This window comes from Nicotiana tomentosiformis, chromosome 1 (assembly GCF_000390325.3).
Source record: "Nicotiana tomentosiformis chromosome 1, ASM39032v3, whole genome shotgun sequence".
NCBI lineage: Eukaryota > Viridiplantae > Streptophyta > Magnoliopsida > Solanales > Solanaceae > Nicotiana > Nicotiana tomentosiformis.
This window is the reverse complement of record NC_090812.1, coordinates 38,541,871-38,559,476: the sequence shown is the minus strand read 5'-3', so window position 1 is coordinate 38,559,476 and position 17,606 is coordinate 38,541,871. Positions and strand designations below refer to the sequence as shown.

General features: G+C 35.1%; 1 protein-coding gene and 1 long non-coding RNA gene across 3 annotated transcripts; one reads left to right on the top strand and one right to left on the bottom strand.

Moving 5' to 3' along the window:
• The first annotated feature begins 1,117 nt into the window (after window positions 1–1,117).
• On the top strand, window positions 1,118–3,008 carry LOC138896473 (uncharacterized). 2 transcript variants are annotated; one of them, XM_070181478.1, is made up of 3 exons: window positions 1,118–1,379; window positions 1,479–2,004; window positions 2,096–3,008. In XM_070181478.1, the coding sequence occupies exons 2-3, from the start codon at window positions 1,823–1,825 to the stop codon at window positions 2,985–2,987; spliced, it is 1,074 nt and encodes a 357-aa protein (XP_070037579.1). In that variant the 5' UTR covers window positions 1,118–1,379; window positions 1,479–1,822; the 3' UTR covers window positions 2,988–3,008. The 2 variants fall into 2 exon arrangements, with proteins under 2 accessions (XP_070037579.1, XP_070037576.1); XM_070181475.1 differs by lacking the exon at window positions 1,118–1,379 and having other exon boundaries at window positions 1,403–1,670; window positions 1,758–2,004.
• LOC138896474 (uncharacterized) lies at window positions 2,170–4,102 on the bottom strand. Its single transcript, XR_011409650.1, has 2 exons — window positions 3,247–4,102; window positions 2,170–2,877 (listed from the first exon to the last, which is right to left on the bottom strand). It is a non-coding gene; the product is annotated as an uncharacterized lncRNA (long non-coding RNA).
• Between the last annotated feature and the right edge of the window lie 13,504 nt (window positions 4,103–17,606).

Sequence of the window (17,606 nt, the reverse complement as noted above, 5' to 3'; positions counted from 1 at the left end):
AGCCTATTAACAACTTATAACTATCAGAAGAAATAGAAGAGAACACTGGGTATAATACATGACATCAAAATTATCTAATAGTAACTAACTGGAATAGTAAATTATAACTAAATGTCTAATAGTAAATTAGTAATAGAGAATAGAGATAGATTACTGGAAGTGGAATAAGGATTTTTGATTATTTAATATATATATGGATAAAAATGAATTTTATATATATATATATATATATATATATATATATATATATATATATATATATATATATATATATATATATATAACGGGTTAACGGATTATCCGTTAAGAAAATTGAATAATCCGCCCCCAAACCGATAAGCCGTTAATAAAAAAATTTCAATCCGTTCCCCGTCTGTTAAACCGTTAAACCGATACCAATAAGCCATTAAGCTTCGGTTATGGTTCGATTTTCGGTTTCGGTTCGGTTTTGAACACCCATACCTCCTATATGTAAAGGACTGGCCGACGAAAGACTTTTTCGCGTTTAAACATTAAACTTCAATTTGCTTAGTTATTTTGCTTTTGTTTATTTTCTTAATTACTAGAAGTTTCTGAAATTTTTGAAACTATGGTTCTGTGTGAATTTTCTTTTTGGTGATACTTCACAAAATTTATTACGTTAAATAGTACTACTCAAACAATATGTTAGTTGATGTAATATTTTTTTCACTTCTAATAGTTAGTCGATTTCTATGTTTTATGGTTAACAGACTTTGTTCACAGGGAATGCTTTTGGAAAAGAAAAAATAACACAACCTTTAACAGACATAACAAATCATCAAAATTCCACATGATTACATTGTACACCTTTAAAGAGTTGCGGACACGTTTCATCGTCTCAATCTCAGACACGATATCAAAATATACCTCAAGAGCAACATTTGCAGTTTGGTTTGTCAACTTCAAATGTGCAGAGAGATTATCTTCTGCCGGATTTAAATGAGCAATTGATGCTGCAAGGTTCTTATTATAAATGAATTTATTTATATAACATGAATCATTTATATACTAACTGCATTTTATTATAACTTATTATTACAATTTGTGGATGTCAATATTGATGGTGATGTACAAGGTATGTTTTTAATGAATAAAAGTTTTAGCTATTAAATTATACAAATATACTACAATTATAGTAATATTCAAAATAACTGTAGCTTGATTAAATACTTAACATAATGGTACGTGAAAACAATCGCAGAAATTAATGATGCAAGTGAATATGAAGGTATGTCTATCTTGGCACAAACAGTGATTCATTCATGTCCACTATTTCAATTTTTATTGCTAATTTAATATGCTTTTAATATTATACTCTTTAGATGCTGACATCGGATATGCAAGTATTGACAATGAAGGTATGGATATTTTATTATTTCTATATATGTATACAATAAGTAGGCATGCCATAACATTACACCTTGACATTAATCTTACATTTGCTCTTTTATTAATAGAGTACTGGGATATAGGCGATCCTACATATGAATGTGAACATTGTGGTGCTTACTTCTGGTACGAAGAAAGAATCAGCAAGAAAGTCAAATCTAAAAAACCAGAGTTCTCTTTGTGTTGTTGTCATGGAAAGATAAAACTGCCAAAGCCAAAAGAACCTCCTACAATTTTAAAACACTTATTATTTGGATCAGGTAACAAGAAAATCTATTTTTACCATACTTAAATAATATTCGCAATATATGAATAAATCTTAATTCACCAACAAATATATTATCCAGGTCCAAAAAGTAAACACTTCAGAGATAATATTAGAAGTTATAACTCAATGTTTTCATTTACATAAATGGGAGGAAAAGTTGATGCTTCTGTCAATCAAACAAAGGGGCCAAGAACTTTCAAACTATCTGGACAAAACTATCACCAAATTGGAAGCCTATTGCCTCCCGAGGGATCAACCCCGAAGTTTGCACAGTTATATATATACGACACAGAAAATGAAGTGCATAATAGAATTCATGCACTTGGGTTAGTATTCAATTATTCTTCATTTATATATGCATGAATAATCTAACAAAATAAAACTAAGATCAATTTTATAAAACCTATTTTTATGCAGTCGTGGTGAAACCATAAACCAACTTCATGCTGAAATTATTCAAGATCTTAAACAAATGCTCGATGACCAGAATGTTTTGACAAAGTCATTTAGAATGGTCAGAGACAAAATTCAAAAAGATACTCACTCCAATGTTAGACTCAGATTGATAGGGAAACGAAACTATGATGGAAGAAGATACAACTTACCATTGGTTTCAGAGGTAGCTGCTTTGGTGGTTGGAGATTTTGATGTATCTACATGTGACCGAGACATCATTGTTGAAACCCAATCTGGACATCTGCAAAGGATAAATGAGTTGAATGCTGCCTATTTAGGTCTTCAGTATCCTTTATTATTTCCATACGGTGAAGATGGTTATCGGGAAGACATTCCTTTAAATGGAAATGATGAATCAAGTGGAGGAAGGCATTTTATTAGCATGCGTGAATATTTCGCATACAAAATTCAAGAAAGGAATGGTGAAGTACCAACAATTGTGAACTCAAGAAGATTATTTCAACAATTCTTGGTTGATGGAATTACAATGGTTGAATCGTCTAGGTTAAAGTATATAAGAACTCATCAAAAACAATTGCGAGCTGCCATGTATAAAGGATTAAAAGATACAGTTTTACATGGAGAGATAAATCCTTCTTCTCAAGGTAAACGGGTAATTCTTTCATCCAGCTTCACAGGGGGTGTACGATACATGATTCAAAATTATCAAGATGCTATGGCAATCTGCAAATGGGCTGGATATCCAGATCTCTTCATTACATTTACTTGCAACCCAAAGTGGCCTGAGATTAGTAGATTTGTAAAGAGTAGGGGCTTAGATCGCCCGGATATTTTATCTAGGGTGTTCAAAATCAAATTGGATCGTTTAATAAAGGATTTGAAAGAGAAATAAATTTTTGGAGCAGTTAAATCAGGTATAGAATTCATGCTTTATATTAAATTATTATCACATTTATAGTCAGATTTAATAAAGAATTTATTTTACATATAAATTACAACCACTTGCCCCTATCACAAATTATTATTTTTTGCAGTGATATATACGATTGAATTCCAAAAGCGAGGGTTGCCTCATGCACACATATTGCTCTTTCTTTATAATAAATGTCCAAATGTTGGAGACGTAGATCAAATAATTTCATCAGAAATACCAGATGAATTGGTCGATCCGCATTATTATAAGGCCGTGAAGAATTTTATGATGCATAGCCCATGTGGTTCTGCTAGAAAATCGTCTCATTGCATACGTTATGGTAGATGTACAAAGCACTTTCCAAAGAAGTTTGTACAAAATACAACAATTGATGAAGATGGATATCCTATTTATAAAAGAAGGGACAATGATAGAACTATCCAGAGAGAAGGTATTGAGTTTGATAACAGATATGTGGTGCCACACCATAGATATTTATTGTTGAAGTATGGTGCACATATAAATATTGAATGGTGCAATCAATCTTGATCAATCAAGTACTTATTTAAGTACGTTAATAAGGGGCATGATCGTGTGACCGCAGCATTTTCTCAAAGTGTGCACGAGGAAGACTCATCGGCTATGGATGAAATAAAAATGTATTATGATTGTCAATACATATCACCATGTGAAGCTGCTTGGAGAATTTTTAGATTTTCAATTCACCATAGAGAACCTTCTATAGAAAGACTTTTCTTTCATTACCAAATGAACAAACATTTATTTTTTCTGATGATGATCCAATTGATGATGTTGCCAATAGACCAAGTGTAAGGGAATCACCGTTTTTAAGCTGGTTCGAGGCAAATAAGACATATGAAGAAGCAAGACAATTAACTTATGCAGAATTCCCTCTTAAGTTTGTGTGGAATAAAAAATTAAAAAAGTGTGAAAAAAGAAGAAATTCTGCATTTTCAATAGGGAGAGTATTCTTTGTTCCGCCTGGAAGTGGAGAGCAATATTACCTTCGAATGTTGTTGAATGTCATTAAAGGACCAAAGTGCTATGAGGATCTACGCAGAATCAACAATCATGAACATCTAACTTTTAGAGATGCATGTTACGCACTGGGTTTATTAGACGATGATAAAGAATACGTGGATGCCATAAAGGAGGCAAGTAACTAGAGAATGCCATCATTTTTCAGGCAGTTATTTGCTATGCTACTATTATCAAATTCAATGTCTCGACCAGAATGTGTTTGGGAGGCAACATCGATTTTACTATCAGACTATATCCTACATGAAGAAAAAAGAATATTGGATAATCCAGGTACACATTTGAACCTTCTATTTCAGATTTTAATATTATATATTAGTTAAGAATATTTTTTTAGGCTTGGAAAGTATGAGTTATTAATTTTTTTTTATATATTTTGTTAGAGGAACCTGGGTGTAGACACCCAAATTAGTATAGCAACATCAATTTTCTTTTACAATTTCCGAATGAAATCATTTTATTCTTATATTGATCTGACATATATATATATATATATATATATATTGTGAACGCTTTATATATATATATATATTTGTTATTTCAAAGGCTGAGCTAACAAATGATGAACTAAAGAATCGTTGTCTACAAAAGTTGGAAAATATATTGAAAGGTTGCAGAAGAACGTTACATGATTTTTCGACAATGCCAAGACCAATTTTCTATGAAGAGGAAGTTGACAACACCAATAGACTCATCCGTGATGAATTACGTTATAATAGGCGCTCTTTGTCTAAGGAACATGAAGAACTATTGGTTAAATTGACAATGGAGCAAAAGTCAGTTTATGACAGAATTATAACAGCGGTACATGAGGACAAAGGTGGATTGTTCTTTTTATATGGTCATGGAGGAACTGGAAAGACATTTATTTGGAGGACTTTGTCTTCGGCCATAAGATTTGTGATGATCCAAAGGGGTCATCTTGTGAATTAAGACTCTATTCCGGGCCCGTTAGCCTTAAAAATCTTATTTTTACTCACCTCGATTTGCGAGCGCAGTTCGGGCGTAAATCCGGAAAGCCTTTATCTGGAAATTTATGAAGTAATAATTTTTGGGATTTAAATTTGATTTTTAGTTGACTTTGGTCAACGTTTTGAGTAAATGGATCCGGATCCGTATTCCGACATTCCCGGAAGGTCCGTAGTAACATCTGGGATTTGGGCATACGCCCGTAATCGAATTCTGAGGTCCCTAACTCGAGAAATGAATTTTTGATGAAAATTGTAAGACTGAAATTCTATGGATTTAAAGAAATTGATTAATGGTTGATCTCATTGGTATCGGGCCCGTATTTTAGTTTCGGAGCATGGTACAGATTTAATATAATATATAAGTCATGTCTGTGAAATTTGGTAGAAATCGGAGTTGATTTGACGTGATTCGGACGTCCGGTTGAGAAGATAGTAATTTTGAAATATTCTTGAGGAATTCATGCGTTTTCGTGCTAAATTCGTAGTTTTAGGTGTTACGTTGGTGATTTGATCGCATGAGCAAGTCCGTATAATATTTTTAGACTTAAGTGCATGTTCGGTTTGGAGCCCCGAGGGCTCGGGTGAGTTTCGGATAGGCCACAGGATGTTTTGAACTTAGAAAAATTTGCTTGTATAACTGAACCTATTGCAGGCCTCTGATCTCGCAATTGCGAGATCAGGCATCGCAAATGCGAACATAACAGGGTCCGCAATTACGAGGCTTTCATCGCAATTGCGATCAGAAGCCTGGGCCAGCAGTTTTCGCATTTGCGAGGTTACCTTCGCAATTGCGAAGCGAGTCTCGGAAGGGCAGGTTCGCAAATGCGAACATCTACTCGCATTTGCGAGGTTCAGTGGTCGCAAATGCGACACTTTCCTCGCATTTGCGAAGGAAGCAGGATTGTGAAGGGCATCGCAATTGCGATTGTTCCTTCGCATTTGCGAAGCTCAGGTAGCAATTGCGACATCTGCAACTGAGTAAAAGGGGCTTAGACGGGATTTTCCATTCATTCTTCAAATTTTCAAAACCTAAACCTCAAGGGGCGATTTTCCAAAGACCAATGCTTCCCCAAAATATAGGTAAGTGATTCTAAATCATTTTATTTCAATTATCCATTATATTTTATGAATTATCGACCTAAAATCTAGAGTTTTTATGGTAGAATTAGGGGTTAGGGTAGAAACTAGGAATTTCGAAAATTAGAGGATTTAGACCTCAATTTGAGGTGGGATTCCAAAACTAATTACATATTTAGGCTCAGGGATGAATGGGTAAAAGGATTTTGGTCCGAAGCTCGAGCTTTGACCAAGCGGGCCCGGGGTCGATTTTTCAACTTTTTGGAGGAAAATTTGGGAAATTTAATTTATGCAATATAATTGATTTTTTAAGCAATATTTGATATTATTGAGTCATTTTTGAATAGATAAGAGTGGTTTGGAGGTGAATTCCAAAGGAAAATCTGTGATTGAGAATTAAGTGGTCTTCGGAGCGAGGTAAGTATTGTGTCTAACCCTGACTTGAGAAAATTAGGAACCTTAGATTACTTGCTAAGTGAAATTCATGTGAGCGGCGTATATGTGAGGTGACGAGTACTTATGCGCCGCCAATTTACCTGTTTTCTATGTGTTCTCAGTTTTTCTTATATTGTCTCATTCCTATGCCTAATTGCTATGTGTTATACTAGTGTTGTTCAATTTATCGTTCTTATCATGTTTACGGATTTTCTGGTGATAATTGAGTTTTTATTTCAAAGTTGAGATTGATGTTATGGAACCAAATGTTGAAGTAAGGTTTGTACTTATTATTCTATCTCCATGTTGTTATTTATGCATTGCATTATGGTAAGGGAGAGTGTTAATGCACGAAGGGTGATGCCGTGCCATATTGTGAGTGTTAATGCACGAAGGGTGATGTCGTGCCATATTGTGAGTGTTAATGCATGGCGAGATAAATCAGAAAACCTCGCCTCATAATCGGTCTCTGACATCTGACCCTGCTGGAGCTGCTCAAACTGAAACCTCAACTCTTCCCTCTGAGAGGGTGGAATATACCTGTCTAGGAAGATATGGATGAACCTGTCCCAAGTCATGGGAGGAGAATCTGCTGGTCTACCAAGAACATAAGACTGCCACCATCTAAGGGCTCTGCCCTCTTGCTGAAAAGTAGCAAAGTCTACCCCATGAGACTCTAATATCCTCATGTTGTACAGTCTATCCTTGCACCGATCAATGAAATCCTGGGGATCCTCATGTCGCTCACCCCCAAAGACAGGAGGATGTAGTCTAGTCCATCTGTCCAATAGTTTCTGCGGATCAGCGGCTACAGCTGGCCTGGGCTCAAGTGTAGCTGTTGCCACTGGCTGGGCTCTACCCACAGATAGTGCACCCTGGGTCTGATATACAACAGCTTCCTGTCCATGAGCATGTGCGGTAGGGGTTTGTGCTCCTCCGTCCGCCTGAGATGTGGTTGGGTCTACCGGAAATAAACCGGTCTGCGTCATATTGTCCATGAACCGCAGCATACGACCCATGACATCTTGAAATCCCTGTGCAAATGTGAAATCCAACGGAGCTGGCTCTGCCACAGGTACCTCATCCTGTTCCTCAACAATGGGGTTCTTTGCTGGACCTACTGGCGGCATAACTGGAACAGTCCTGGGACGTCCTTGCCCTCTACCATGGGTTGGAGCCCTCCCTCGGCCTCTAGCAATAAGGGGAGTAGCTCTTCCCTGGTCTGGAACCTCATTAGAGCACGTCCTCACCATCTGTGATAGAATAAAGAAGGATATTTAGTACTACATTAATTGCACGATGGAATATGAAGAAAGGTAGTTTCCTAACACCATATAGCCTCTTGAAGATAAGTACATACGTCTCCGTACCGATCCGCAGACTCTATTAGGTCTGCTCATTACTTGCGAGACCTACGTGAACCTAATGCTCTGATACCATGTTGTCACGATCCAATTTCACCTATAGGTCGTGATGCCGCCCAACACTATAGCTAGGCAAGCCAACTAATAAATTAAACATATATCGATAAAATTTAAATCCAAGAAAAATAATAAGACACCAAATTCTACCAATGTGTATGCCAAGACCTAGTGTCATAAGTGTATGAGTATCTAGTAGATTATACAAAACTCCAAATACTGTCTGAAATAAAAATAGACAGAATTAAAAAATACAAGGAGAGACACTGGTAGCTGCAGAACGTCTCAGGAAGGCAGCTCAACACTATGCCCCTGGATAACGTGGGTGTAAGGCGATAGGTCCCCCACTAGTACTTGCCTCAGGTCCTGTATAAAAAGTACAGCAAGTGTAGTATGAGTACGTAAACAACGTGTACCCAGTAAGTATCAAGCCTAATCTCGAAGTGGTAGAGACGAGATGGCCGACTTTGACACTCACTATGGGTCAATAATAATAATTAAAATAAATCTAGAATATTTAAATCAGCATGATTCACAGAATTTACAATAACTTATTTAACCAGTAGAAATAATTAAATTCCTTCAAATGTAACAATTCTCAATATATTAATTAAATTCCTTTAATTCCAATAAAATTTCCAATTTATCAATTAGCTTTACAAGCTGCAATAAACTATCAAAGTATTGTGTAATTATTATTATTAGGCACGATTTCTGCCGAGGTTGTACGGCCCTATCCAGAGTGTCGTGTACACTGCCGAGGGACGTGCGGCACGATCCATAGTTGCATCTATCCAGCCGAGGCGTTCGGCCCTCTCCACAAGAAAGGAGGATATTTTCTTATGTACCTCCGGAATGAGAGTATATTTATTATAAGATAAATTCAAGAGGAAGAACAATTTCTCTTAATAATTAATTAATTTAAACAGAAAATTTAAGCATATGAGATTTTCATCCTTTAATATCTTCCCTAACAATTCACAATATATATCAAATAATTTAATTAAGTAAAGACTATAATTTACACAAGTAATTCATGCTTTTGAGTCCTAAACTACCCGGACTTTAGCATTTAATAGTAGCTATGCACAGACTCTTGTCACCTCGTGCGTACGTAGCCCCCACAATTAGCAAAAATTATTTAATTTAATCACATATGGGGTAATTTATCCCTCACAAGATTAGACAAGAGACTTACCTGGTCTTGCTCCAATTTAATCCACTAGTAGGCCTTTTCCTCGATTATCCAACTTTGATTGGCTCGAATCTAACTAAAAATAATTCTATACAATCACTAAAATTTATAGGAATCAATTCTATAAGAAAATACTATATTTTCAATAAGAATCCCGAAATTAATTAAAAATCCATTCGTGGGGCCCACGTCTCTGAATCCGGCAAAAGTTATGAAATCCGACAACCCATTCAATTACGAGTCCAACCATACCAGTTTCACTCAAATCCGACTCCGAATCAATATCAAAATCTCAAAAAAAAAATTCTATGAGATTTCTAAAATTTTTCCAAATTTAAATCTCAAAATACTAATTTATGGTAAAAACAATGATATACTTGTATATGTAGACCAAATCCAAGTTAGAATCACTTACCCCAATGTTTTTCCCTTAAAAATCTGTCAAAAGTCGCCTCTGCTCAAGCTCATGTTCGTCAAAGAAGGCAAATGGGACGAATGCCCTCTTTTATAAAACAGCCCAGGCAGCTTTCGGAATTGGGCCTCGATCGTGGCTTCGATCGTGGCCCTCGAGCCTGGGCTTCGATCATGGCCTCGATCCTGGGACTCCGGTCATGGCCTCGATCATGGCCTCGAGCCTGGGACTCGGTCATGCCCTCGACTCTCGAGCCTGGCATCGAGCCTATGCCTTCGATCGTGACCCTCGATCTTGGGTCTTGATCCTGGCCCTCGAGCCTTGCCTTAGATCATGGTCCTCGAGCCTTGCCTTCGATCATGGCTTCGATACTGAGCCTCGTCCCTGGCTTCGACTCAGGCCGTCGACCCTAGGCTCGATATCTGAGCTCGATCTTGGGCTTGATCACTGCCCAGAATATCTAGCAGAAGGGAAAATTCCAGCAGCTTTTTGAGTTCAATTTTTGGTCTGTTAACCATCCGAAATTCACCCGAGGCCCTCGGGACCTCAACCAAATATACCAACAAGTCCTAAAACATCATACGAACTTATTTGAAACCTCAAATCACCTAAAACGACGCTAAAACCACAAATTATGCTCCAATTCAAGCTTAATAAAATTTAGAATTTTCAACTTCTACATTCGATATCGAAACCTATCAAATCAACTCCGATTGACCTCAAATTTTGTACACGAGTCATAAATGACATAACGGAGCTATGGAAATTTTCAGAACTGGATTCCACCTCCGATATAAAAAAGTCAACTCCCGGTCAAACATCCAAACTTAAATTCCTATTTTAGCCATTTCAAGCCTAATTTAACTACGGACTTCCAAATAAAATTCCGAACACGCTCCTAAGTCCAAATTCACCATACAGAGCTGTTGGAATCTTCATAATTCTATTCCAAGGTTGTTTTTCTCAAAATATTGACCGAAGTCAAATTTAGCCTTTTAAAGCCAACTTAAGGAACCAAGTGTTCCAATTTCAACCCAAACACTTCCAAATCCCGAACTGACCATCTCCGCAAGTCATAAATCATTAAAAGCACATACAGGAAGTTTTATTTTTAGGAAACGGGGTTCTAAAAGTCAAAATGACTGATTGGGTCATTACACTAATAGCATCCCAGAGTGCCAAGAGCCTCACCTTATTGCCAACACAAGGTACTACATCCCCTGGTTGCATTTTTTATTGCAAACATAGGGTACGACATTCTCTAGTAGCATCCCAGAGTGCCAAGAGCCTCACCTTATTGCCAACACAGGGTACTACATCCCCTGGTTGCATTTCTTGTTGCAAACATAGGGTATGACATTCCCTAGTAGCATCCTAGACTACCACGAGCCTCATCTTATTGTCAACACAGGGTACTACATCCCCTGGTTGCCTTCCTTCTTGTTAACATAGGGTACGACAATCCCTATTATAAAATATTATAAAATATATAAAAAAAATAAAAATAAAAATATAATAAAATCTCTCATTTCTTTTTCAATTCTTTATTTCACAATAGAAAAATAGTTTATTGTATTTTCAATAACTCACAAAAATTTTCTAGTGCAAACTGGGGAAGAAAAGTTTTGTTCGTTTTGTTTGTTTCTGATGGCTTGCAGGTTTTTCTGCAAAGTACGGATTGGATGTGCAAAAATAAGATTCTAACTCTCGCCAGAGAAAGTGGAACGTTTGATCTCAATACCAGCCAAACACGCTTTGATATAATGCATGCAAAGACATAGGATTTCAAGATCCATCTTCTCATCATCTGATTAAGAAACAGGCCTGTGAGAATATTTTCTATTCTGTTGCATCGAGAATATCAAGTTTCAGTCTAAAGTCAATGGGGGAAGCAAGTCAAGAATCAAGACAAGACTCGAGATGGCATTTAGATAGGATTTTTGTAACTCTTAGATTTCAAGAGTATGTAATTTACTTTTTCTTTTGATGTAATAGTAGGAGCTGCGGATCGGAACCTCGACGGAACTTCACTCGACTCTCCCTCTAAGTATACTCCTTCACTCTTCTTCCACTTGAACTACACGTGACCTGATTCCCTTATAACCCGGGATATGTAGGCTGCCTAAAATCAAGGCTTGGTCACATCTTTTTCATTTATCTTATTTTTCCTTTTAAATAATAGTGAGGTCAAAAATCAGTTACCTTGTTCATTTTCTTTGCCTGAAAACTCTTCATGTTTCCAAGCAAAGAGGGGCATGCTGTGAACACCTAATTTTTGACCACACCCGGATTCTATACTATTTTAGTGTAAATAGTTTTTCTAGGTCTAATCCTGATATTTTAAACTTTTATCTTATTTTAAATAGGTTTTATTTGAGAAAAGTTAAAAATTACAAAAAAATATTCACATGCTTATAGTATAAATCTTATTCCTATTTATAAAGAGAAAAAGAAAATTTACAATAATATATGGTTTCTTTAAATTAGAATTATAATAAATAAGTTAGCTTAGCTTTAGTATATCTTGGGTATCATTTAAATTATAGTGTAAATATTTAGTTTGCCTATATTATTTTAGTCTAAAAGTTAGATAGTTAATTTTTCTTATCTTTATATTTTATCTTTTAAAGAAAAACAAAAAGGAAAGGAAGAAGAAAAAAAAACTAAAATAAAATCAAAAGATTAACTCATATCTAATCTAACTAATCACTACCTACACACACCACTCCTCACGTCCCAACCCCCATATCTCTATTTCCTTCACATACACACACACGATTCCCCCACGTCCTCATTATTCTTTTCCCATCAACACACACGTTCTATATATAGCTCACACATTTCACAAATAAAAGGGGGACGATTTAGAAGGCGAACAACCCTAGAGTTTTAGGTCTAGCGCAGCAGCTCGTAAGAAAAAGAAAACCAAGCTGAAAAACAGTCCATAACCACCCAAAAAGACCTGCAAAATAGGCTGAAACTCCATAAAAACGCAGCCATGAATACCAGCCATTAATCACCTCGAACTCAGCTCTAAAATACCTCGAAATCAGCCCAAACAGCCATAAAAACTGGCTAAAAATTCCAGCGAAACAGCCCTTCTTCTTTGACATAAAGCAGCAACATTAAAAGGGAAGCGAGAGGTTGAATTGAAGTTGCTGTCCGGCGAGTCCGTTCGAGGTTATCGATTCCGTTCGAGGCTCCAGCAAGGTCACTGTTTAAAGGTCTCAGTCATTGTCCAGTTGTTCCGGCTGAAATTCTAACTCTGTATTTGCTTCGTTAATACAAAGGTCCATTTTTATCTCATCTCAATATTTTCAGTTTTATTCCATGATTAAAAGGCATTACTCGAATTTGTTTAAATGTTTTGAGTTTGTCATCTATGTTTGATATGAGTATTTGATTGTCCATGGTGAATTGTTACATAAAGTAAACTTTGAGATATCGCATGACGGAGGAATGTCACTTAAAAAGTAAGGGCATATGATCGTTTGAATTGTTTTACCAGATTGTGTTACTACTGTTTCTTATTTGTCTTGGATCTTTGTCAAGAAGTGAGTTGTGAATAGTTGAGTTTTATGCCAATTCTCTTTGGATTGTTTTTTAGATCGTACATGAGGCCTTTTTCACTATTTAGGCCAAAGAGTTCTGTCAGGCCACCAAAACATGGTAATTTCTAGCTAGTTCATCTCTTATACATATTAATAATAGATATCAAAATAATTCGAGATATAGATTGTTGGTAATTTATTAAGTTATAAATAGTTCTAAGGTTGATTGAGTTGTGAATAATTGTTTAAATAATACACATCTTCCATAACTTCATATCCATAATCTATGGCCTTCACAATTATCTCAAAAGTAGCAAACAAATAACTCTAAAATAGCTAGAAGAGCTTTACACGCGCTTTAAATATTAGCACATGTGTTCATACCCGAACCTTGGATCAATATGCTTAAATAATAAAAGGATCATGTGCGCATTCCCGCGCCGTGATACCTTTCAATTTGAAATAATTATGTTTTAACCATGTGTACATTCTCGTACCTTGGTTTAACATCCAACTTCAAAGAAGACTACCTTGTGTGCGTACCGCATCTTGGTGAACACAATTAATAAAATATAATAATTAATTAAGTGGTAATAGGTAAATCATAACCAATAAAATACAAGAATATCCAAGAATTGATTTAAGCCGGACATGAGTCAATAAAGCGACCGTTCTAGAACCATAGGACTCGAGGGGTGCCTCACACCATCCCCTCTCAACAAAATTCCTTACTCAGTCTTCTATTTTCGTAGACCATAAATAAGGAGTCAAACCTTCCGTTTGATAAGGGGTTGAAATAAAAGGTGACTTGGAACACCAAAACTCAATTCCAAGTGACGGCTCTAAATAATAAATAATCCCTTTTCAAAACGTCACTTTAATTGGAAAAACTCTTCAAACTCAACCTCATAATAGGGTTGCCGGTAAAATTAAATTTAGGGAAAAAGTAGTTTGGGATGAAAATAAATAAAGTAGTAGTATTGGAAAAAAAAAGTAGCTATTGGATAAAAATTTAAAAAGGAGACCTAAATGGGGTAAAGGAAGAAAGCAAAATTAAGCCTGCTATGAGTGAGTTTCGAACTCCCAACCCTTCACACTACAAAAGCAACCATTATCCTTGCTTGACCAAAGCACCCATCAACGTTTTTGTTATCTGAGTGCTTCCTAGTTTAATATATCAAACGCCTCACATTTTCTATATAGCTAATACAAGCCCATGGGGTAAGGTTAGTGGGTGCTGAAGCACCCAAATTTAGTATGTAGATCCGCCCATGATTAAGTGTTGGCTTGCCAAACGACGACGTTGGGCGCCTTCACGGCCTATAGTAGGTTTTGGGTCGTGACATGGTGTGAGCGCAACGTATCTCTCTCTCCCTCTCTCTCTCTCTCTCTATATATATATATATATATATATATATATATATATATATATATATATAGGGGCATGAAGGAGGTGATGTGGCATCTCAATGGTGTAGGAATCCTTTTTATCTTTTTCCTATTTTTTGTTTTGAGTTTTTCCTTTCATTTTGTCTATAATCTCGACGGTTTTAATGTCTTAAAAATAACTGTTTTAATTTTGGCCGAATTCTTTCCGTGTGTATTTAAACTCCACACACACTGATATCCTTCATCCTCAATAAATAATGTTACCCAGATTGGCTTCCACTTTTTAACTTGTTTACTCTTTCACTGCATATTGGCATATATGATTTATTGGGCAAATGATGTATTTTTCTGTACTATGCATCTCTTACTAGTGTTTCCGCTTTAACTTCGTAGGTAAGTAATTAATACTTCGCATTTTCTACGGTTCATTTCTTCTCCTTTCTCTTTCACTTTAACAAAATGCGTGGTTTATATGATTTTGCTTTAAAGTAGGTATAAGCCTCATGAATGTTAATTGTTAGAATACGATATTTGTATATATTTTGGGTGTGATCATCCTTAAGCACATTAAAGATAAAAAGAAATTAAAAAGACAAAAAGGACTTTTTTCCATTTTTGAAAAATAATATTAGGACAACAAGTAAAGCAAGTGATAACAACGTTTGTAAAGTTCTCCTATTAACCTAAAGCTTAGACCATATCAAAGTCCAACAAAATAAACCTTCAAAAGATATATACATCAAATACTATCATTTTTTTACTTTAAAAAAAATTAAAGCACAACAACTATTGAAGAACTAATATCATAAATGTGTAAATATTACACTGCAAGATCTTCACATAAGGGATAGAAATCTTGGAATTTGGCTAAGAATGAAACTGAAAATGGAAGAAATAGATTTTCCATGTAGTAAAAGCGTGAATTTGATTTTTTAAGATTTAATTTTCTTCTAATAAATATAATATCATAAATCATAATAACACAAAAAGGTAATAAAAATACATAAACACTATACATTATGTTGAATTTTCAATTTAAGTGTCTTATAAAGTAACCCGATGCTTGTACATAGTTCGTTTGTTTTTAATTGTGATAGTATCATTTGTTGGTAAGATATAGGATATTATCCAATTAAGGCAAATTGGACAACAAGAGGTATAACCAAAGTTAATAATTAATATTCGTTGTTGACGAAAACATATTTTAGCTTTATTAATTATCTTATCTCATTTCCATACATCAAAATTTCATACGACGTCCCAGGTTTTCATATTGATCGATGCGATTCTAAGAAAGACTATATTGTATACCGTGATGGTAAAGGTTCTGTACATTTGGATCTCATTAAAAAAAAGAAGAGAAAAAGCGAGAGGTAATGATTTTTAGATAGGAGTAATTTACTTTAAGAATATAATTATATCAAAGAACAATTGATCATGTTACTATAATTATATCCAATTAACTTACGTCTACCAAATATTAAAATTTAAAACTTGTGTTATTAATAATTATATTAATATAAATTATATTATAGTAGTGCTGGGCCTTAATTATTTGGGGCAAGGGCTTCACACCCTTGTCTATATAAGTAGTACTAAATCATTGATTACCTTTCATAATTCATTAACCATTCATAATCTTTAGCTATGGTGTTGGTTTATACTTGTCAGCCAGACCAAGTTACAGGGAATATTATGGGCTGCGGCGGCAGAAAGAGGAAGATCTCGATTACCAACTTTGATGCTAAAAAGGAGTTGGAAAAGGACGACAACAAAAAGCTTCGGGCAGCGATGCTTAAGCAACGCTACGCTGATTTGATATTGAAATCCCAGCAACAAGAGTTGGATGACCGTCGACTTTGACGATAATCTGCAGGCTGAGAGAGATTTCTTGATCATGACCGGTGGCGCAACAAGTTATTGGTATCCTTTCTCTTTCTTACCTTGATTGTTATTCCGATCCTTTCTTTCATGTTTTCTTGCATATGTTCTTAATTTGTGTTCTTCTACTTCCTTTTTTTTATGTGTTTTTAGTTGCTCTTTGTGTGTTTTTTTCGTTTCTTGCATTGTTTTTACTTCTTAAATCATTGTTTTTTTTCTAGATCGTTCGTTCTGTCGTGTTCTTTATGTGTTATCTTCAGTAGTCCGTTTAATTTTTCCAATTCGTAATTTCGTTTCATTTTTCCAATTCGTGCTTTATGTGTTTTTAGTCGTGCTTATGTGTTTTCTTAGTAATTCGTTTCAAAGAAAGAAAAAAAAACAGAAAAAGAAAAAAAAGTTCTTTAATTGGTTTCTTGCTTTATGTGTTTTTAGTTGTGCTTATGTGTTTTCTTAGTAATTCGTTTCAAAGCATTAGGAAAAAAAACAGAAAAAGAAAAAAAAGTTCTTTAATTGGTTTCTTGTTTTATGTGTTTTTAGTTGTGCTTATGTGTTTTCTTAGTAATTCGTTTCAAAGAAAGAAAAAAAACAGAAAAAGAAAAAAAAAGTACTACTTTAATTGGTTTCTTGCTTTATGTGTTTTTAGTTGTGCTTATGTGTTTTCTTAGTAATTCGTTTCAGAGCATTAGAAAAAAAAACAGAAAAAAAAAAGTTCTTTAATTGGTTTCTTGCTTTATGTGTTTTTAGTTGTGCTTATGTGTTACTATATCTTTATGTCTTAGAGATATATACTTAAGATGTGATCAGTTTAGACGAGAGATTTTTAGGCTAATAAGAAAAATCATGTGAGGATGTTTAGATTGATGCTACACTATTATAGGCTTAAAAAGTGTCTAGATAGTTTTTGATTTTTTGGGCTTTTGACATGTTAAGATCAGATCTGTTTATATTAAAAATTCTCATAATAGGAGGAATCAGTTGGGGTGTCATCATGGAGCTACATTAGAATAACTGATTAAGGGCTAGAAGGATTTATATTAATAGTTCTTGATTTTTTAGGCTGTGATGTGATGAAATTGAAGAATCTGATGGGAATAGAAAAACTGGAGATTTTGATGGGGTGCTTTTAGTTATGGGCTGTCATGAATTAGGTTGAACAATGAGGCTGTGTTGTTCTTGATGTTTGGTACATTTTAGCTTGGTGGAAGAA